This window comes from Neovison vison, chromosome 6, assembly GCF_020171115.1.
Source record: "Neovison vison isolate M4711 chromosome 6, ASM_NN_V1, whole genome shotgun sequence".
NCBI classification, from domain to species: domain Eukaryota; kingdom Metazoa; phylum Chordata; class Mammalia; order Carnivora; family Mustelidae; genus Neogale; species Neogale vison.
This window is the reverse complement of record NC_058096.1, coordinates 48,951,531-48,975,035: the sequence shown is the minus strand read 5'-3', so window position 1 is coordinate 48,975,035 and position 23,505 is coordinate 48,951,531. Positions and strand designations below refer to the sequence as shown.

Genomic DNA, 23,505 nt, shown 5'->3' with positions numbered 1-23,505 from the left:
TCTTGGTAAGTCACTCCCAGTTATTTCATAAATCTTGTTTATGGGGTTTCTATCCTGTGTTCTGTCTCTGTGCTTTATTGGAATAAGGTGCCTAATATGCAGCTACAGTCATCTTTTAGGAACAGAAAGGACCTCAAAGATTGTCTAGTCCACCCGCATTCCCTTTTGAGGGAGAAAAGTGATGAATAAGTGGGCAAAGACTCCCATGAGAGCAGGTTACTGGTTTGCAGCTGATAAATGTCCAAACCAAGCCACTACTTGTCTTCTCCACATGTCGAGGAGCTATGGATTTTATTTAGCTACAATAACCATTATTGTCAATATTCATACTATCAGGGACATAAGCAGAGATAATGGTACTTGAACGGAACACTACCTCCAACAGTTCCTTACCACTTAGGACGTGAGATGTTTTTGTTCTTAAAGTCCAAGTTACTAGAGGCAGGCTTTCCAGAGGTCTGATCTGATGACCTTCACTGACTGCTACCTGTATCTTTACTAGATTGTTGCACTTGTGTCCAAATTTAATCATCAACAGAAAATGGCGGGATCAGCGTTTAATCTTCAGTGTCTTTAGACAATAATGGGAAGTCTGTGACTCTATGTTACGGTAAATACACAATGAAATAATAAAACTTACATAATGTTAAAAGGAATTAGGATTGTCCTTTTCCTTTCTGGGTCATTTTACCTATCTTTTTTTCCATCTCCTTTTGCCAAGCACCATACTAGAAAGGCAAGTGCGATAGTAAAGGTATTAGCTTAGGAGTCAGAAGACAGCCATTTGCCTGTCATTGATTACCAGAACTTAGACACTTATCATCTCTCTTTTTCTCCTATAATAATTCTTATTTTCCCTTCAGAGTTTATTGTATGAATAAACTGAAACACATTTTAAAATCTTAAGCCCTCTGCAAATGTTCGGTGTAGACATTTATTGTATTTTCCTTCAGTTTGCTCTGATTGTTGAGGAGTGTTGAGTTTGGTAAGTGAAATCTTACATAATGACACATTGAAAAAGATCACTGAAACTTGATTGCTTAGATCAGTGTTTTTTTGGTGATGGAGTTATTGACCGTTTAGAGTATTATATTCTTTTTTTTTTTTTAAAGATTTTATTTATTTATTGACGGACAGAGATCACAAGTAGGCAGAGAGGCAGGCAGAGAGCGAGAGAGGAGGAAGCAGGCTCCCTGCTGAGCAGAGAGCCCGATGCGGGACTCGATCCGGGGACCCTGAGATCATGACCTGAGCCGAAGGCAGTGGCTTAAACCACTGAGCCACCCAGGTGCCCCTAGAGTAATCATATTCTAATTTGAGAATGACCCCATGAGCACCTTAGTGTCTGTTCTATTCATTCCACAAATATTTATGGAGTACCTTCTGTATACTAGGTTTCAGCTTTGTTTATTATCATAAGGCCTAAATCTAGCTTGAAAATCAAGGAAATGTAACTCATTACTTTACACCAAATAGTCTTACTGACTCTTTTAACACTTAGAACTTGCCTGTATTATACAGTTATCAATTAAATCGCTGTTAACAAAGATAACCTCTCTGAAGCAGAAGAGAAAGGTTAGCTGTCTGTATGTTTATTTTGCCTGACAAACTTGGTATCAGAGAGGGTATTTCTTTTTTTTTTTTTTTTAAAGATTTTATTTATTTATCAAAGAGAGAGAGGGAGAGAGAGAGAGCACAGGCAGACAGAATGGCAGGCAGAGGCAGAGGGGGAAGCAGGCTCCCCGCTGAGCAAGGAGCCCGATGTGGGACTCGATCTCAGGACCCTGGGACCATGACCCGAGCCGAAGGCAGCTGCTTAACCAACTGAGCCACCCAGGCGTCCCCAGAGAGGGTATTTCAAATGCTTTGTGAGCCAGGTAAAAAATTTGCAGGATGGATTTTTTTTTTTTTTTTAACATGTGGTTAAGTTTGTAAAGCATTTTTATACCATTTCATTCCTAGAAAGCTGATGTAAAATCAAGCTATAGGTAACCCTGGAATCTGGCCTTTGGTCATTATGTTAGCTATGCCTCCCCCATTACATGAGAAATTGAGGAATTGAGACAATTATCCAAAGTAGAATTGCATAATTGATGTAGCCCATCTGGTCTGATTGCAGCTTCTCTGCACTTCTCTGACATCATGTAATATCCAAGGCAAGGAAAAAAACAGTAAAAATTCCAAGCAGTATACTTGTCAATAAATGTTTCATAGATCTGTGTTGATGTTTCAACTCACAGGCCACAGGGGATTACTATTCTATAATGTTTGTTCCCAGTAGCAGTTTATATTTTGGCTGAACAGTCTCCTTCACTCATTCTGGCTTTTGCTCCTTTGAAATCAGAAACTGGAGCCCTGACAGTAGTTTTACTAGAAGGAAGGAAGATAATGAACAACTCCAAGCATTTCAGTAGGTTATAATGAGTAGGAAAATAGGCTGAATATACAAATACGTTCAAGGTACAAATGTACAGAAACATAGAAAATGACCCCTTCTCTGTATTTGTTAAACAATACGGCCCCTCCTGACTTCACAGACATTCAATGTGTGCATTTGCACAGGGTCCCCTACTTAAAAGGGCACATGCTTGGTTTAATGCTCTACTGTCTTTGTCTTGAAATTGTCTTGAAATTCTTAATCATTTTTGAACAAGGGGTCCCATGTTTTCATTTTGGAGTGAGCCTCATAAATTATGTAGCCTGTCCTGGCCTTTGTTTCCAGAGATTCTGGATAATTGTGTTTGTGTAACATCGACAATTAAGAGTCAGCACAGTAAACGTTTTTTAGCACGAGTGTATGAGTGTCTTCGTAAGGCTTTAAATAAAAGCAACTAGCCTGAACCTTTGCCCATTAACTTATGCTACAGTGGGGTGTGGGGGAGAGGTACTAAATTTTTTAGAGAAAATTTAAAATAGAAGAACCTAAAATAGTACATCAAACACCTATGTTTCCATATCATACTCTACAGGTATAATTTTATGTACTGAAAACGTCTATTCACAAGTAAAAAGCAGATGAAATCTACCTGTTGGCCCCACTTCTAATCTCACTTATCTCACTGGGAACTAAAGCTCTAATACAAATGTTGGATCCTTGCAATATTTGTTGTCCTTTTATACTGCCAGGAATCATACATGGAAGCATAGTTTTTTTGTTGTTTGTTTGTTTGGGTTTTTTTTGTAAGCGTTTCAGTATTTGTGTAAGTCATATGAGACTATATGTATCATCTTGTAATTTGCTATTTTCATTCAATATTTTATTTGTAAAATCTGTTGATATTGATACACATAACTCTAGCTCATTGATTCTTGTTACCGTGTGCAGAAAATCTCCTGTCCTGATCTGCTGCCCTCTTTGTGAGGCTGTTTAGAGCAGAGTCAAGGAGTGTTTGTATTCTGGTTCTGCCACTGGTTAAAGTCACTAGGTGGGTAACAGTGGGCAAATTAGGTGATCTTTCTGAATCTCTATTTTCACATTTGTAAGATGGGATTAATAACTTCTACCACTTAAGATGACTTTAGGACATTTAAATGAGATACTATATATAAAACCTCACGTGTGATAAAAGTGCAAAAAAAGTGGTGAGGATTTTCATTACTTTACCATAGGTATGACTGAATATTTTGAAGCCCTAAGCATATACGTGACCATGATCTTAAATTTGCATTTTTTTTAATTGTACCCTTAGCTTGGCTTTGTTCCTGATTCTATTTTTATGATGATAAGAAAATTTTACCCTTAAAGGGCCGTCCTCGATGCATCTTAGAGTTTAAGTCTCCCTTTTCACAAAATTGAATGATACTACCTTGATGGACATTCTGTGGCATAAACCCATACAGTTCTAGGCTTAACCTCATACAGCTGAAAGAATACAGTATGACACACTTGGAAAATTATGTCATACATGATGCATAATTGGAAAAAAAATGAACATCCAGCATTTTCCAACTTTCCTTTTGCAAAGTAGTAAATAACAGAACTGACAGTTCTGAATTCTATCTGTAAGTACACTGCTGCATGCTCTCCAACTTGGAATTAGAAATTAAAAACAAGTACACACTGAGCAATTTTTTTCATGTTCTCTGCAATTTCTAAAAAATAAAAAATAAAAACAAAAGTCAGTATTAATCACAGTCTTTGAAATAGATGGGAGTCTGTGATGTATTAGAAACTTGAAATAGCGGGGTGCCTGGGTGGCTCAGTGGGTTAAGCCTCTGCTTTCAGCTCAGGTCATGATCTCAGGGTCCTGGGATTGAGCCCTGCATCAGGCTCTCTGCTCAGCAGGGAGCCTGCCTCCCCCTCCTCTCTCTGCCTGCCTCTCCACCTACTTGTGATCTCTCTCTCTCTGTCAAATAAATAAATAAAATCTCTAAAAAAAAAAAGAAACTTGAAATAGCATTCTGAACCTCCCTGTGAATTTCAAGTGTCGTATTTTGGTTATTCAACAGATACTATACAATTCGCTATAGAGAAAAAGATAAGGAAAAAAAATGGGTTTTCCAACTCTGTCCGGCCACCGAAACAATCGTGGAAAATCTAAAACCCAACACAGTTTATGAATTCGGAGTGAAAGACAATGGAGAAGGCGGAATTTGGAGTAAGATTTTCAATCACAAGACTGTTGTTGGCAGTAAGTACCTGGAACTGCTTCAGTGAGCTTTCTGTCATTTTTACCACCCCCCCCTTTTTTTTCCTAAGTACTGAATTTTTAATTATTTTATTCTTAAGTATGAGATGAGTTAGTTGCCATCCTCTAGTACTTAAAAAAATACAAAAGTGAACAGAATTTGAGTATTGGTATTTCAGACTCTTTTATGTTAATGAATTTTTTTAAACAAACACAAAAAAGATAAGCCGATGTTTGATGCTTCCATTGATAACAGTTCTTTGGCCATTGTAGTATTTTAAGTCAGTCTCAGATCTATGAGCACCAACTGAGTGAAAACAGCAGTAATGTGTGCAGTTGCTCAGAATTGAAAGCAGGGCCAATAGAAGTGAACATAAAAAGACTTCAGGGGACCTGGGCTCTCTTCCTGTGATCCCTTCATTCAAACTGCATTGGACTCAATGTTTCAAATGAGAGCAAACAAATAATAGGATGAACGTGCTGGACTTAGAACAGGAGTTCCAGTTCTTCATAGTGAATAGGAAGAATTAATTTAGGAGCACAAAGAATGAAAATAATGTTATTTTCCCCTTGTTTTTTGTCAGGTAAAAAAGTAAATGGGAAGCTCCAAAGCACCTATGACCAAGTCCACACAGTGGTAGGTACCAGGTTATTCTCAGGAATGTTTTTATTGTTGTTGTTTTATTTTGTTTTTATCAGGAAATCAGTGGGTCTGTTAGGAAGTGCTGAAATGGGATTAACTGAAGGGCTCGGGGGCTTCCGTAAAGTCGGTAATGTTTTCAGCATTTGCTTCTTTTTCAGAAAACGGAGGTGGAAGTAGGGGACCAGAAAATCTAATATGTTTAAAGGTCTAAAATACTGGTATTCAATGTAGATGTAGTTACCTAGGTATTTCCATATCCCAGGTGATTTGAGGTTATACTCATTATCTTCTGGGCAGTGGATTGTTTTTTAGAATAACACGTTGCCAGAGTGAACTTGGACATGCTCTGTTTACCTCGGTCATTATTCATTTCTGTCCTCGGTCCTCTTCCCTCTATTCTCTCACTTCCTACTTAGAAAAGCCAATCTTTTCAAAACAATGAAGCAACTGGCTTGGGTTATTTTTACTGTGCCTAGCCTCTCTTGAGTTCCGTAAATACCTGCACATGTTATGTGCTTGACAATCCCCTCCATCTAGACCCCCCACCCCTCACTACAGAAACTCAGTCCTTTGTTCCCTCTTTCCCCGCACTTGTCAAAATCTCTTCTCAGGAAGCACCATACCAGGTATGTACTACCTGTTATAAATGTAAACCATTGTTACAACCCTCACAGAGATGTTTGCATTTTAAGTCACATGCTGAATTATAATGCGAAGGCCGTTATGTCCTGAGCAGGTAGAGGAGGCATTAACATTTTGAAAACTTCCTATTATTTATGATCAAATTTCTTTCTGGAAAGGTTGTGCCACTTCACAATCTTGCTACCAATGTATTAGAGTTATCTTGCTATAGTGCCCCGATTATCAATGTTCTATATTTCCATCACTAAATTTTCAGCTAATGTAATAGTAAAATGGTTTTTAAAATGTCTATTTCTCAGATTTCTAAAATAGCATGACTTTCTTCACTTCTTATTAGCCATTTGTATTTTCCATTTAATGACCTTTTGGGAGTCTTATGGGTTTTATTGAATAGTTTAGTTCTAAAATTTCTTTATTAGGAGTCTCAAAAGTTTTATTGTATAGTTTAAAGACTATCAATTAAAGAACATCAACTCTTTGTGATATCAACTAGGAACATTATTCTCACATTTGTTACCAATTTTGTTTATGGGAATTTTTGAAAAAGGCAAGTCTTATAATTTGTTTAATCAAATTATTTGTCTTTTCCATTGCCATATTTTCAATTGCATTATACTTTGGAAAGCTCTTGCCTATCCAGAGAGCAGACAAATATTTCCTTATTTTGATTTTAGTTTTATAAGTGGTTTGATTTTATGATAATTAAACTCTATATGAGTTTTATTTTGCTATCTTGCAGTTAGTACGGCTATAGATTGGTTAAGCTCCGAAATTTTTTTTGCGAACAATCATTTGGCCAGTACTAAGTATTGACTTGTGTCATTCCTTATTAATATCACTTTGGCTTTGTCTGTCTTAAATCCAATCACAGGGAATAGATTTGCTCTTTTTTCTCTTCTAGAACAATCCTCAGTCATGTTGTAAACGGTTACCTAGGAGACATATCTTATCTCCCACCCTCTTGGCTGGCCTGCTTTGTCTTACATGTGACTCAATGATGTCATTTCTTTCATTCCTTTTTATCAGCAATCATATTCCAATAACATCTTGTGGCAGAATATTTCATCTAGTGAGAGTTACTCAGCAAAATTGGGAAAGATGCTTGATGTTTACTCCCAAGGAACTTAATTTCTTTTTCATATCACAAATAGCCATGATTAGAAGGTCCAGGAGGAAACTTTCTGCATCTATGACCCAAAGCCAGATATTTTATCCCTTCAAGCTGTGAGGCAGAGTACTCCCCAACTCCAGCCAGCTGAGACAAGCTGTGGTTTGAAACTCTTGGCTCTTTCCAGAGGAAAGCCCAAATTCACTGAAAAGCTATTTTAAGTCTTCTCTGTGAGACTTTCTTCATTGTCACCTTCTGAAAAGCCATCTGTGCTCTTGGGTAGCTCTGGAACATAGGAAGTTGGAAAGGAACCAGTTGAGATAGCCTTGAGCATCTTACATGGCCACTTAGAATTGATTCTGAAAACAGATTTGGTATTTTAGAGGTATATTTTAATCCAAATAAAGTCAATATCAATCCAAATATTCAGACAGACATCTCTGAGATTGCTTTTAAAAGCAATATTTTAAGAGCTATGAAATAAAGTTACTTTTAAAGTTTTAAGCAAAAGATACATTGAGAAATGTTTTCATTCACCTGTACATGCTTACACCTAAAATTTCCATGCAACAAAAACTTAGCATCTTCTGGGGCACCTGGGTGGCTCAGTGGGTTAAAGCCTCTGTCTTTCGCTCAGGTCATGATCCCAGGGTCCTGGGATTGAGCCCTGCATTGGCTCTCTGTTCAGTAGGGAGCCTGCCTCCCTGCCCCTCCCCTCCTCCCCCGCCTGCCTCTCTGCCTACTTGTGATCTCTGTCAAATAAATAAAATCTTTAAAAACAAAAACAAAAACAAAAACAAAACAAAACAAAAAAACCTTAGCATCTTCTAAACAGAGATATTTGAAAAGGTATAAACTTTAGATGATAGCTATTTATGTTAAAAATGCAGATGTTAAAGAAGTCTGATCTTAAGCATCTGGTCACATTAAATAAGTAATTCTTGTATCTAATCACGTGTTCTAGTGGCAAGCGGCGGTGCGCTTGTGCTGGGAAGTGTAGCAGAGGTCTCTTCTGATTGGTCGGTGCCTTTGTTCTACCACATGTCGAACACTTTAAGTATCATCCCTACCTACCTATACCTCAGAAAAATAGGGACAAGGTGCATAAACAAAACAGTGATTCTTTCTATATAAATTGTATTACTTGAGATCCGTGATCTTGTGAAAGAAAAAACACATTTATCGTAATTTTGCTGTTTCACTCATGAGACTCTAGAACACTCTTTATGGAGGTGAAACCTAATGTTTACTATTAGGTTTTATTTTATATTTATATAATATGTACATAATGTAATATCATATATATATAAAATGATTCAATCTAGAACAATGGCTGAAAGGACCTAATTTTAATACGTTATGTCTATATTTTTAAAAAGCATATTTATCTTATCAGTTCACTAGCTAAACAATCATTTTTTTTTTAAGATTTTATTTATTTATTTATTTATTTGAGAAAGAGTAAGAGAGCAGGAGCAAGAGGGAGCAGCAGAGGAAGAGGGAGAAACAGTCTCCCTACTAAGCAGGGAGCCCAATGTGGGGCTCAATCCCAGGACCCTGGGATCATGACCTGAGCTGAAGGCGGGTGTTCAACCAACTGAATCACCCAGGTACCCCTAAACAATCTGTTTTTGAAGTACTTTGCATTTAACAGAAATTTTAAAATTAAAGTTTAATTATTTAATTCCAGTCTTCTTAGAAAAAGTGTTCCCATAATATATGACATCTGTTTTCACCCTTCCATTTTTTTCCATCAGAGATCCACCCATCTTTTTAAAGGCATGCCTATTATTGGCAAAAAGAGAAGTGGTGTCAATTTTTAAAGTGTAACAGTTACCAGATGAGTGGGGTGAATAGGGAGCAATGCCATGTGGTCCCCACCCATACCTTAAGATTGTGTACAATTAATATATCTGGTATCCTTCCATTCTTAGCAATTGCTGTCTTAAGCAGAAACTTGAAAAATTTATATCTAGACCAGTAATATTATCAAAGGTGTATTCTGACTCTTTCCTAAATGACCAGAAATATGAAGACTTTTGCAAGTAGGACATTAGATTAAATCAATATGTTTCATAATTTTCATTAGAACATCCTAAAAATGAATTAAAACCACAGTGTAACAGGCCCAAGTTCTTCTCATGTGGTTTGGCTCTTAAACCATTGAAGTCTGATTTTGAGCAACCCTTGCCATGCCCCAAATGGCCCCAGCTTTTTTATCTTAGGACCTGAAAATAAATCTGTAGTGAATATTCTGACACCACAAAAATATCAAATAGACAAGACTGTGAAGAAGAGCCTACAAAGAATAGTGTTAACACTACACATATTAAAGCTAATTTTCAAGATAATATAAGAAGAAAGTTAGTATAATGCAGAGTGAATAGGAAGTCTCCCATCCCGTATGGTTACTACCATTCTGGTTATTTCTAGGTAAGCACAGGCTTTCCCTAACAAGGACTAAAATCAGCTGACTCGGTCTTCAGTTCATTGCTGTTTACCATACCAGCATCCTCTCCCCATAGAATTTCCCCACTGGCTACTCAGCCACATTGTCCGTGGTAGAAGTGAATTCCCTTAACTAGTTCCCCAGCTCAGGATATAGTACAACCTGTTCTTCAGGAACAGGTTATCTTAAAAGTCAGGAAAATAAAATGCCACATTTCTTCTAGGGCAGGAGGTAAATAATGCTTACTTCCTGGCATACAGTAAACACACAGAAAATAGTGACTCAGTGAAGGGAGAATGAGGGCTGTGGAAGGAAATGGTGATGAAGGCTTGCAACAGGAATGGGAGTCAGCAAAATCTGCACAGAAAAGAGAGCCGGCAGGGACAAGGCATAAGAGCAAAACTAGGATGGCGAGGAAGGGTTACTGCACCGTTTTGAACACTGTACATGAAATAGTTTGATTAAAATTGTGTTGCAGTTGGTTAAACGCTGTTAACTTGGAAATTATCACAGTATTTCCTTTCTCAGTGGATCCCAGTAGCACATGTTGCCTTACACTTTTATAAGAAGACATAGGGAAAGGATGCACAGTGCCAACTTCTCATTGGCAATTTAGAGCCTTCAGCATAGACATTTTAGGCAGGAGTATTTTCCTAATGCTCCTAAAAACCCTATTTACAGAGAGGCAGCTACTTGCTCAAGAATCCAGTCCTGATGAATCTTTGGATTGCAGATTAAGCAAGAGCATAATTATAGGTCTAAGAAGAATTGGACCCTGCAGCTAAATTATTTCCTCGTTTTTTGGCAGCACATACTGTACATATAGTCTTGTCATCATCTTAATAGAACATTGGTAGATACTCAAGTTAGAGTTCAAAGAGAAACTTCGTGCTGTTCATGTGAAGAATGGGCTATTTCCCATTTGTCTTTGTCAAAAATTGTTTAAAAACAAATCATCACAGCAAAGGAACTAAAAATTGAAATAATGAAATTCCAAAGCAATCAACACAGCAACATGTAGGTGTTTCTGCTAAAGAGATGTGTCTGAAAAACTTACCATTCTGTAAAATGTGCACTAAATGGCAGGACTCATGAGGATGGAGAACAAGCCATTCAAAAATCTTTGGAACTGTAACAACAGCTCTAACAAAAATGGTTCTTAGTACCTGGAAAGGCAATGTGGTTCCTCCTGTAAGCGGCTCCCATGTGGCTGGAGGTTGGCACAGCTGGCATTTATCAATTCTCAAATGAGGGTGCCTGGGTGGCTCAGTTGGTTAAGCGACTGCTTTCGGCTCAGGTCATGATCTTGGAGTCCCAGGATTGAGTTCAGCTTTGGGCTCCCTGCTTGGCAAGAAGTCTGCTTCTCCCTCTGACCCTCCCTCTGTTTGTGCTCTCTCTCTTTCTCTCTCTCTCTCTCAAATAAATAAATAAAATCTTAATAAATAAATAAATAAATAATAAGAAATCCTCAAATGATTCTCAAAGGCCACATGCTGGCAACCCTTTCTCCCTAGAGCAGGACAGGTGAAAGCAAGGTGAGGCAGAGCCCCTCTGGGAAAAGATCCTGTGTACAGGGGCTCCTGTTTAATTTTCTTATGATAAAGCCAGGGTCCTGCAGCCAGGGTGACATCCAAGCTAAGAATGTTTTTCCTCTTCCACTGAAGGTTCTACTACTTCTGCTATTCCCTTCTCTTTTGCCTAGGAAGAATTGTGTCTAAATTATACTATGTATCCTCCTATTTACCAATAGCACATAAGCTATGCAGTACACAAGCGTGTGTAGTAACTGTATACTGTTGACCGAAATATCTTTTCTTAATCAAAATGTAATTCATGCTTGTAAAGAATCAGGAAATACAGGAAAGTATACAAAATTAATCTGTTTATAAAAAATAACCACTGCCAGAAAACCCTATGATCTATCTCTTTCTGATAATTTGTATATACATACTTGTTATAAAATCAGGTTATGATGTGGATATAATTATAATCTTTGTATTTATTTATATTATGCACATTTTCCACTTTGGTAAATAGATGTAAAATTTGAAACATGGTTTTTATTTAATAAAAGCCCTGCTTTTGGATGATGTAGTTGTTTTGCACAGTGGTGATAATTTATATGTAAGGGTGTTTATCTTTGATTATTTTCTTAGTTTAGAATCATATTAGATTGGGCTAGATTGTTATAGAGGAAAATACTGGGTGTGTTAGTCCATTAAGGCCGCTATAACAAAATACCATAAACTGGGTGCCTTAAACAACAGACATTTATTTGTCACAATTCTGGAGCCTGGGGAGTTCAGGATCAAGGCGCTGGCAGATTTGGTATCTGGTGAGAGCTTGCTTTTTGGTTCACAGACAGCCATCTTCTCACTGTGTCCTCACGGGGTGGAAAGGTAGAAGGACTTCTCTGGGGCCTCTTTTATAAGAGCACTGATCTCATTCAGAGGGTGGACCCGTCAGGACTTAATCATTTCCTCAAAAGCCCTACCCATAAATACTATCACAGTTGGGAGTTAAGTTTTAACATATAAATTTGGGATGGAGGGGATATAAGCATTCAGTCTGCAGCACTGAGTCTAAAGAGCTATAAATAGTTTGAAAAATCTGATAATAGTAAACTTCTATTTTTTGTGGTTTTTAGCCATAAGGGCCTTAATACAATAAGAAAAATATCTCACAGTAAGCTTGGTATTGTGACCCTTATTACGGGCACATTATTCACTAAAATGGGAGCATGTTTTAAGTCTCTTGCTCACGACTATGAACACCTATGTGGTAAGTATCTCACCCAGCATGTCCTGGATTATTAATAGGTCTGGTACATGAAGTCTCTTTATCATATATACAGGTTAATTCAAGCAACAACAAATCAATGTCATGCTCCCCTCTTTAACTCCATCTAATTCTTCCTTATATATTTGCTTCCCTTATTTTGTTCCCATGTCTTTCCCTTAGCTGTCTTGTCCTTGGCTCACAGTTCTGTCCAGTGATGCTTCTGCTTTCAAGTTAACACTAAACCTGTCCCTAGTTCAAGCCACTCCACGACATCAAAACTTCCTGTGGGATGTCTGAGGCAGTTTGGGAGAGGAGAGCAGGCACAGCGTCCTGGGATGCCTTTCTACGTTGAGGTTCTTTGTGCATAAATATGTGCAGAATGGTTTAGAGTATGGGATTTGGGGGTAGAAATGTCTGGATCTGAGTCCCAGCTCTGCCTTCTTGGGCAAGTTCAAAGGTGATCCTTGGTCTCAGGAGTTCATGGAAGTTGGGTCATCTGTAGCAACAGCAGCAGTGGCTGAGCATACTCACATCATAGACATGAATCAGTTTTAAAAGATAATCTGTAGCTTGGCATCTTTTTGAGAAGAAATGTAAAGATAATTTGAGTCACATCTCAAACGAAGTGAGAAATCACCTGGTAGTCTATTTGCAAGGCTTAGCTCCTTCCATTGCAGTTTCCAGGTCAATTAAAATAATGGGAGTTCTGCTGAGACTGCTTCTTTCAAGCCTTTGAACACTTGTAGGGAAAACCAAATGAGTCCAATAGAATACAGGTAGATATATGCACTAAAGATCTTTCCAGCAACTGTAGATTACACAGGGCTATTTCCAGTTCTTGTATCTTTATTTTTTTTTAAAGTTAACACTAACTAAAAAGCTCACTGTCTTCTCTCTTCAGCCAGCATATGTCCCAAGGAAGCTAATTCCAATAACAGTCATCAAACAAGGTAATTTGTATGAGTCTGTTCTGGATGCATGTTTTGACCTATTTTTTTGTTTGTTTGTTTCAATTCTAATACAGTTAACAGTTTAGAACTATTTTTCATATACTTTTTCACTGAGATAATTAAATATAGCACTTTTCCCCCTCAATTTCTCCAATCATTTTAAAGCAAAAGTGTGAAGAAGTAAGTATCTTCTAGCAAATTAGAAGTTAGTAGAAAATTTTGGCTCTTGTACCAATAGGCCAAGTCTTGGCAAGTCACATTGGTTGTGTTTTACCAAAGTAAAACTTTTGGTACAAAGCAATCACAATAAGTATTACATTTTAAAATCCATCTGAATATGTGTGGCTTTGTTCAGGGTTAAGTTGGCATACGTGAAGAAAATCATTAACAGGATATTTGAATTAGTGAAATAAAAATTATAATTTAGTGCTCCTTTTGGGGAGAGTAAAGACCTACAGTTTTCAAGAATTATGTCCATTTTATTTCAGTATCCAGTTGTTTTTGTTTTGACTTTCAGTTTTTTACATTATTAAAATGACTCTATTATTTCCAGAAAGTTCCTTGGTGGAAGAAATTGGACACTTAAAGTAATTACACATTTTAAGAAAACACAGTCTCAAGTGTATTCTCAAAACAGTGTCAGTATTGGACTAATTGAGATTCTTTGTTTTGATAATATACATTTTTACTTTTTAAGATTTAGTGTATGAATTGCCTCATTTTGTGCTATTTCTCTAACTTGGGAAGTCATCAGAGAATGGAGATGAGGAGGGAAATATTCATCTCATTTAAACGGAGCACTTTATGATAGAATAATAACCTTTCATTACTTGAAGTCATAGGTGTGAAGGTGAGATGTGGCTTCCAGTCCTTTCGTTGACTGTGTAGCAGTCCAAAGAGTTAATTTATATTAAATGAAAAGTTATATTAGGGCTTCCCCAGTGCAGATGTCTTCACATTACGGCTATTTACTGCTTCCTATTTTCTTTTCATCATACTGTTACCTTTTGTATTTCCACAGTGATTCAGAATGTTACTCACAGGGCTTCAACTAAATCCCCAGATAAGACTCCCTTTGGAGGAACAATATTAGGTGAGTGTATCTTGGTATCTGTACTTAGAGTAAGCATGTCAGGCTACTTTTGGTTAATAGGGCACTTATGGAATTTTACATTGTTAGAAGATCTATTAAATTGATATTGGTTCATTTCCTTTTGATATTGAGCATTCCGGCTTGTGTCCATGCCTGGCTAGTAGCCAAGAGATGCTACCTCTATAAGTGTGTGTTAGAGAAACAACTCTAGCCCACGTTTAGTGGGAATGATGGCACCCATCTTACTTGCCCCATAGTGGTGTTGTTGTTAGGAGGGAGTCCTTACTGCATCAAACTGCTCTTTTAAAAGTTATTATTAATAATGGCATTTTGTTCACTGTATATGTTAAACAGCCATTTTACTATTTTTGAGTCTATGGATTAAAAGCTGGAGCATTTTGTAGTTCAGTTCTGAACATTTAAAAAAATCTTTTTAAAGTACAGTCATTTTTTTTTTTAGGTTTGAGTTAAAATTGATGATGCCATATAAGTGCGAAGCTTTAATTTTATTATTTATTTATTTTTTTTAACCTGGTGCTCTGAGCTTTATGTCATGATGCATTTACTTTCTCTTACCCTATTATATTTCCTTGCAGTCCATCTTATTATTCCAGGCCTTAATGAAACCACTGTTAAACTTCCTACATCCATAATGCTTGAGATTTCCGATGCAATCAAGACACAGTTAGGTAAGCAGCAATGTTCCATTTTTGAACTCGGTAGTGACTAAGTACTAGCACTGATGATCCTAGGATACCCAAGGAATCTAGCAAATGAGCTATTGGGGCATTTCAAAGTAAATGGTAAGGGACAGGCATGTTCACTGTTGATGGGAATAAAAAATGGTACAGCTGCTGTTGCAAAAAATCAGACATAGAATTACCACGCGATCCAGCAATTCCACTTATGGGTATAAAACCAAAAGAACTGGGAAAAAGTTATCAAAGAGGTATTTGGAAATCTATGTTCACACTAGCATTATTCACAATAGCTAAAGCATTGAAGCAACTCATGTGTCCATCAACAAATGAAGGGGTAGGCACCCTGATGTTTATAGCAGTATTATCTACAATCACCAATTTATGGAAACAGCCCAAGTGTCCATCAACTGATGAATAGGTAAAGATGTGATCTCTATAGACAATGGAATATTACCTCACCACAAAAAAAGAATGAAATCTTGTCATTTGAAACAACATGGATGGAGCTAGAGGTATTATGCTAAGTAAACTAACTCAGAGAAAGACAAATACCATATGATTTCACTTATGCGGAATTTAAGAAATAACACAATTGAGCAAAGAGGGGGAAAGGAGAGAGAGAGAGGCAAATCAAGAAACAGACTCTTAACTATAGAGAACAAACCAATGGGTTACCAGGTCGGTGGGGGGATGTTAAATGGGTGATAGGGATAAAGCAGCACACTTGTGACTAGCTCTGGGTGATTTATGCAAGTGTTGAATCACTATATTTTAAACCTGAAACTAATACTATACAGTATGTTAACCAGAATTTAAGTAAGAGTTTTAAGAATTTTAAAAATTTTTTTTATTTTTTTAAATTTATTTTTAGCATAACAGTATTCATTGTTTTTGCATCACACCCAGTGCTCCATGCAATCCGTGCCCTCTATAATACCCACCACCTGGTACCCCAACCTCCCGCCCCCCCTCTTCAAAACCCTCAGATTGAAAAGAATGAATGGGTAAGCAAAATGTGGGTATATATGCAATGCAATATTACTCAACTGTAAGAAGGAAGGAAGTTCTGACACATGCTACAGGACGGATGAACCATGAGGACAGTATGCTAAGTGAAATAAGCCAGTCACAAAAAGACAAACACTGTATAATTCCACTTACACGAGGTACCTAGAGCAGTCAAATTTATAGACAGAAATATAATGGTGGTTGCTAGGAACTGGAGGGAAGAGGGAAATGGAAGTTAGTGCTTAATGATAGAGTTTCGCTTTTATAAGAAGAGTTTTGGGGATGGACAGCGGTGATAGTTGCACAACATTATGAATGTATTTAATATTACTGAAGTATACACCTGAAAAGGTTAATTAAGATCATATGTTCTATGTTATGTGTATTTTACCATGATAAAAAAAAAAAAGCAGGGAGGGGCAGAGAGATTGGAGTGCTGGAAAAATTTATATAAATCACATTCTATAGGTAAATAGTTATTATATATTGTATATATTAATATATATTATATAATGTATGTTTATATATTTTTTAAAGTGAACATTTATCAAATTATCCAAAATACATGTATTTATCTAGGTAAAGTTTTCAAATAGAGTGATTGTTAGAAAATTGTTATACTGTACTGTCAAAGGGTCATGAGATGTTTTCAATGAGAGCTAATGTAGAGTTCAGGTGTGTTCGAATTATTAATTACTTGAGACTGATACTGCCTCTCACTTGTAGAAAGAGCTTGATAAAATTTCAGTGTTTTTGAAAACACAAGAGAGGTGCCTGGGTGGCTCAGTGAGTTAAGCCTCTGCCTTCAGCTCAGGTTGTGATCTCAGGGTCCTGGGATCTAGCCCTGCATCTGGCTCTCTGCTCTGCATGGATTCTTCCTCTCCCTCTCTCTCTGCCTGCCTGTCTGCCTACTTGTGATCTCTGTCAAATAAATAAATCTTTTAAAAAAATAAAAAATAAATAAAAACATAATGATTTATTGGGAATCAAACCCAACAAAACCCTTTAATAGGAGCCCAGGGAATAATTGCGGTGCTCACTGGGGTAAATTAGTTGCTGCATTGAATATCAAATTAGTCAGGACCCTCGTGATGTATATCATAGCATCTCAAGCTTGATGGAACATAAGAAGCCTGGTGGGCTTCTGAGCCCAGACTGCAGGACCCACCTGCAGAGGCCCTGATTCAGTAGATGAGGGGCAGGACCCGAGAATTTGCCTTTCAAACTAGCAGCCAGGAGATACTGAAGCCACTTGCCTGGGAACCATACTTTAAGAACCACCCTTCCATAGTCTTGGGAGATGGTCTTGTGCTATTGATAAATACGGAAGGAGATGGCATGATGTGGTAGACATTGAACTAGACTAAAAAATGCTGAATATTTTCTCTGAATCAGTCACTAGAGAAGAATTTTCATACTTCCATAAATGAATGTCCACCTTGTGTGGGGGATGCAGAAATAGACCCCTGGGCCCCTGTGTGGCTACATTCAGTCAACACATAATGACCAAGTGTTACTCTCTGGCATAACTACAAATTATTAGTCCCAGAGTGAGTTATCTCTGAGAATGTAGATGAGTGACTTTAATCATTTCTTTAATTTGTACATCAGACTTGATCATTTTTTTTTTTAACTATAAAACTGCCACCAAACCCTGCAATATCTGAATGCTGTGCTAAAATCTGGGAACCTTCCAAATTAACTTTCCTCACTAAACTTATGTTCGGAATCCAGTGCTTAGTGTTCTTGTGCTCCCCTGTTCCCTGCCGGGAGCCTATATGCCTTGCCCTGCCCTGCCCCTGGGAAAGTCTTGTTTGGAAGGAGGGGGCAAAAAAGGAACTGACCAGTCTCTTGCTGATGTGATCCATTATCTATCCAGCAAAACTACAAAATACAGAATTTGTGAAGGAGGTTGAAAACGAGCAGTTTTACCCAGACCACCACTGTCAGTTTTGAACTGGAGCATGTTGTGTTCTTTAGTCTTGAGTGGTATTTCCTAAACTTTTGGGGTTTTGCTAAGTTCCAACACTACCTTAATACCCATTCAGTCTTTCTGTTTCCTTTAGGGAATAAAACAGTGCATTTGCTTTATTTAGTTTTTCCTTTTATCTTTCTGATATGATTCACTAAACACTTTCAGGATTGAGTGTGATTTCAATAAAGAAAAATTGTATGCAAACAAAAAATATCTTTTTTGACTTGTTTTTCTGTGGAAATACCATCTTAAATTTAACACATGACAAATTTCTTATGCATCTAAGAGCTTAATAGCTAGTATCTTTGAAAATGCCCAGCAAATCCATAAAATGTGCCACCGTGACAGACTGCATTTAAAAATTACATTTTAAGTTTACTGTTTTTAATGGAAAGAGATACTGTTAAATAGTTCTTTATACCAGCAAGGAAGAAGTCAACTTACCTGAAGTTATTTAATACTGCAATTCAGAAAAGTACTATTTTTTGAGGGGGTAAATCCTAAAAATAATATCCTCATTCCAGCAGGTCCCATCATGGGACATCAAGAAATTAATAGCTTTTGTTCTAAGAACACATGGTGTGAATAATGAGAGAAGTAAACAAGAAAGCTAGTATTACACACACCCCTCCCTGGGGCATACAAAGTGTTTGCCAAAGCCAAGACTTAGCCTGCCAAAAATGAAAGGAAACAACTGTGTTGAAAAAAAGGTACAGAAGAATCAGAGAGGAAAGGGAATTTCCTGGGATTTAGACCATATTCTTGTGGCATTTTACTCCGCTCTTGCCAGAACTCCAGTGGGCTATAGAAAGTGTAGGTGAATATTCATGGGTTGGTAAGAGACATGAAAGTTCTCTCATGCAAATATCTTCCCCACCTACCAATTTTTCTGACATCTGAAATAATGTATTTAGAAATATAGTATGCCTTTGTAAGGAATTGGTGATGTGTAAAGAATACAAATGTCTCTTGGGAAGGTAGCTTACCTCCCACCCACCCCCAGCCATTAACAGCCCAAAAGGCTAATGTGATTACTGGCTAAGGGCAAAGTAATTAAGCAAAGTAATTAAGAGCATTTGTTTGAAAGTATAGGATCTGCTAATATCTTCCCTGCTATTCCTTATGTTCCACAAATAACTGAAGCCGTAAGATAACTGACTTTCTCTGCTTGACTTATTTCACTTAGCATAATCTCTTCCTGTCCCATCCAAGTTGGTGCAAAAAGTTGGGTATTCATCCTTTCTGATAGCTGAGTAATATTCCATTGGAGAGTTTAGAAGGGAGGGGTGTAGGGGAATGGCATAGCTCAGTGATGGGTATTAAGGAGGGCGTGTATTGCATGGAGCACTGGGTGTTATATGCAAACAATGAATCTTGGAACATTACATCAAAAACTAATGATGTACTGCATGGTGACTAACAGCACAATAAAAAAATTAAAAAAATAATAAGTAAGTGTTGAATCTCTAAACTGTACACCTGGAACTCATATTACACTATATGTTAACTAATTGGAAACTGACTAAAAACTTGAAAATAAATAAATAAAATTCAAAAAAATAATAAGTAAATAAAAGAGGATTCAAAAAACAAGGTCAGATCAGTAACACAAGAATCACTAATAAAAAAATAAAATATAGGATTTGTAGGTTAAAATAAATAATAGTCCTAGTCAGCCAAGGAAACAACTGAGAATGTAGGCTGTTACACAGGAAGGACAGGATTAACAAAGATGTCTTAAGAGAGAAGAGGACCCTGAAGGAGAGCACTAAAGAAAAACCTTATAATCTCACACTTAAAAAACAAAACAAAACAAACAAGAAAACACTTCCCATGGTACACCTTGAAAATAACAGGACCAATGTTCATAAAAATCTGTAATCTGAATTTTTTTTTCCTATGCTAACAATCATGATGGTTCTAAACAAAAGCTGTGACTACAACAGAAAAAAAATGTTGATTAAATTTAGATATTTTAAGAATGGAAATCACCATAAATTTCTACTGGACTTGTTTTTTCGTTATTTCAGAGTCCCTTCTCTTTATGCCCTGCTCAATTAATTTGAACAATGTATTTAACATTTCTGTTGGCCAAAAATGCTGTGCAACTTCATGTACACATGAATTCAAAATACACTGTGACCGTTAGACATGGCAAACACAGTAAACACCTGCGACACCTGTGTCTAGCATCTTAAAACACTCCCGAAAATAATCAGCTTTATGGAAAAATCTGTCGTAGACTTCCATAATACAGACTGAAAACTGATTTGCTTCTATTATCATTGTGAAAGGGATGACTTTATAATTGTCTTTATGTTGTGATTTTTTTTTCTTCATCCCAATACCCATTTAAATCTTAAAGAAGTACCTAGAGTTCATGAGATGGAATTCCAAAGAATCCCTGGTGGAAATGCACAATAAATTTGTTGACTGCCTGGTGGGAAGAATTAAGAGCAAAATTGATTTTTTGAAATAATCTGTTACTTGATGTTTTGAATGAATTCTATTTGGGCACTGTGTTATGAAGAAGTGAGGTGATTGATTGTTCTCTAACTTCTTAGCTAAGAATGAAACGTTGGCATTACCTGCTGAATCTAAAACACCAGATGTAGAAAAAATCCCAGCACGGGCCATAACAGGTAATGAGATCCCTATGTTGTTAACTTCGAGGGAATAAATATTTTGAAAAATGATAAATGGTTGATGAGTTTATACTTTTTTCTGGTGAAGGACCACAAGGAGATTAATTTTCATCATAAGCACAAACGATAAGAGATTGTAGATTCTTAATTTCACATTTGAAAAAACAGCTGATGTGGAAGGAACTATGGAATCATATGACCCAATATATAATATGGAAGCTGTATTTTTCACACTAAGTAAAGTTGTCCCCTCAATGTTTAGGATATTTTTATGCTAGAATGTAATACTATGGTTCATGTGCTTTCCTTTCTTATGAAGATGTGAGCTCATTTTTCATTTCTTTCACAAGTGGTCAGTTTAGCAAAATGCCATAATTCCTTTGAAACTCATTAGCATGATAACTATGAAAGTGCCCTACAATCATTTAGGACAATTATATTAATAGTTCTATGGAAGATTAATCTATAGAAGGTTAATAATCCTATATAATAGGATATATAGGATATATAATTCACTGAACTATATAATAGTTCAGTGAAAATCCTTTAAAGAATAAATGTGGGATACATTTTCCCCATAGTTTATCAGCCTTTACTAACAAACATTCAGCATTTCTTCTTTGAATGAACTGCCTAAGTATGGCCCACCGGGGACATGATACTCTCTGAACCACAAAGTTTTTGCCAGAGCAGTACCACCTCATCCAGGGCCTAGTAAACAAACATTTGTCCCGAATTTCCCCAAATCCACATTTAGCAAAACATCTTCAATCTAAAGTGAATTTTTTAATCCACAAAACTGCCATAAGTTGAAATATCAGTGATTATTTACTTTGCACTAAACTCTTGGATTCATAACTGGTCCAGAAAAGATAAAGATTGATGGGGAAATAGAATAACTTGATCTCAAGAAACCTATCCAAGTAGGACTGTTTCTGACAGAGTAAGAAGTCTCGGCTCCTACCTACATGGAAGATGGACCTTCCATCCCCACTTTCATGGGTGTTAGGACAAAGGTACAAACTATCTAAGCTGCTAGAATATTCTATTCAAACAAAATTCCTAGGTAATTTTTCTAATTTCAATATAATTTGTTGGCACCAAGAAAAACATAGGAATGACCCAGTAGATGACTCCAAGTTCTTTTCTGCCCCAAAGATCCAACCCATTTTTCCCATTATACTTTCCTCCCTCGGCACAGCATCTGATGGGAGCATCTACAGATTTTTTCATTCTCAGCCAAACCTTCTTCAGAATTTTCCTATTCAGAAACACTTAGGTAAACACTATACCTGATTATTCAGTGTTGTGTTTATTTTGTGTCTTGCGACTGAGCGTTTGATTCCTTACCGTAATTATAATCCAGTTCCAAGCTTTGCATGCTGACTGCCATTTAGAAGAGAGAAATCTTTAATGTAATAGTTCTCAATAAACCTTTCTGCCTTGGGTCATTCTTTAATTTGCCCATTTATTAATTCATTTAATATTTGTCATATGCTTGCTGACTATACCTCAGACATTGTGCTGAGCCCTGGAGATAATAAGAAAGCAAAAGACAGGCAAGGAAAAAAATTATGATTAATAAGTGCTTTCACCAAGGTCAGCTCACTGTGCTTTTTGGAACACAGGGAAAGTGGACCAAACTCAGCAAGGCAGTGTTGGAAGAAGTGTCAGCTCAGGCATCTGGGGCAAGCCAGGGAGTCCTTAATTAACTTGAAAAGAATTGGTCAATTTATGTGTCAGTTACTAATTCTAAAGGGCAACAAAAGCACCTTATGATCTTTGGTTGCTTCATTATTTTATCTGAATTTTTAAAGTTGTCTTTTTTACCTTCCAGTGACACCTGAGTCAATGCCAAGGACCACAAAACCTACTGTGTCTAGTGCACTAGACTTTTCAGAAAAAACACTAGGTAATTTCAACATTTTTTTTTCTTAACTCCCAACACTCATAAAAACAAAAAGTAACCCCAAGGCCTTAGTTCCCCCATTCCTTTTATTTCCCGCCTTTATTGGCAGTTGTTATTCACCCGTTTCTTGGGCCAATTCCATTAGAGTTAACAACATGCCTTGATCCTGGTGACTGATATTCTAGGCAGCTTGGGATGCTAGATGCCGACTACACACACCTTTTACCGGTCTCTTGGGATGTATAGAAAAAAACGAGAATGCCAGCCTTTTAACCCACAAATCTTAGAGGGGTTGGGGAAACCTGGAAGTCTTGACTGTGTCTGTGCTTTCTGTTTCAATAGGCTTCCTGAGGCTTCTGTGCACTAAACTTGAGGAGAATCCCCAAAAGTGTCCTGCTTTTTAATAAGAATTTCATGTCATGCAAGTTAGCTGCATCCTGGCCCAAGAGAGTCTTGCTTTGTTGTCTTCTGCTGAAGAAAAGGAACAACATGTCTTTTGTTGTGTACTTGTGATGTTGATCTCCCATGCCATGTCATGCCCTCTGAAACTATACCTTCACATTTTAATAGCTATGTGAAGCTTTTCCTGGGGGAGCCAGCTATTTCCATGAAAGGCATCAGTTGCCTTGTGCACACTGTGTTATGAGTATGCTTCCCATGATTAAGTGTGAGCCACAATGTCAAATCCTGCCTCAAGGAGTTGCTGACTGGATTCTTCTTTATTTTAGTTCTCAGCGAAAGGACGCCGGAAATCCTGCAAACTATTCTAATACCTAGGTTTGAATTGCCCCTGAGCACTCTAGGTAAAAATTACTCAACATTGCAGCTTGTTATTGCCTTGGAAGTTTTATTCATGCTTTAAAGAAATCCTTAGGCTTATTCATTCAAATTTATTTCCTCATAAGAAAGAAGGGACACATGGTTTCTAGAACAATAAGATCCCCAACATCAAGCCTTTAACCATTATATTTCA

The 23,505-nt window shown here is 37.1% G+C and overlaps 1 protein-coding gene across 25 annotated transcripts in view; it reads left to right on the top strand.

The window, feature by feature from the left end:
* LOC122908449 (ABI family member 3 binding protein) overlaps nucleotides 1-23,505 on the top strand; it is a 250,542-nt gene that overhangs the window by 94,872 nt on the left and 132,165 nt on the right. For 21 of the 25 annotated variants that reach the window (XM_044251241.1, XM_044251232.1, XM_044251256.1 and 18 more), the window contains exons 5-12: nucleotides 4,450-4,631; nucleotides 5,213-5,265; nucleotides 13,153-13,201; nucleotides 14,223-14,294; nucleotides 14,891-14,983; nucleotides 20,543-20,620; nucleotides 22,461-22,535; nucleotides 23,261-23,335. In XM_044251241.1, the coding sequence (XP_044107176.1) occupies nucleotides 4,450-4,631; nucleotides 5,213-5,265; nucleotides 13,153-13,201; nucleotides 14,223-14,294; nucleotides 14,891-14,983; nucleotides 20,543-20,620; nucleotides 22,461-22,535; nucleotides 23,261-23,335 (677 nt within the window). The remainder of the gene's footprint in view (nucleotides 1-4,449; nucleotides 4,632-5,212; nucleotides 5,266-13,152; nucleotides 13,202-14,222; nucleotides 14,295-14,890; nucleotides 14,984-20,542; nucleotides 20,621-22,460; nucleotides 22,536-23,260; nucleotides 23,336-23,505) is intronic. The other 4 variants (XM_044251252.1, XM_044251253.1, XM_044251244.1 and 1 more) reach the window with 1 other exon arrangement.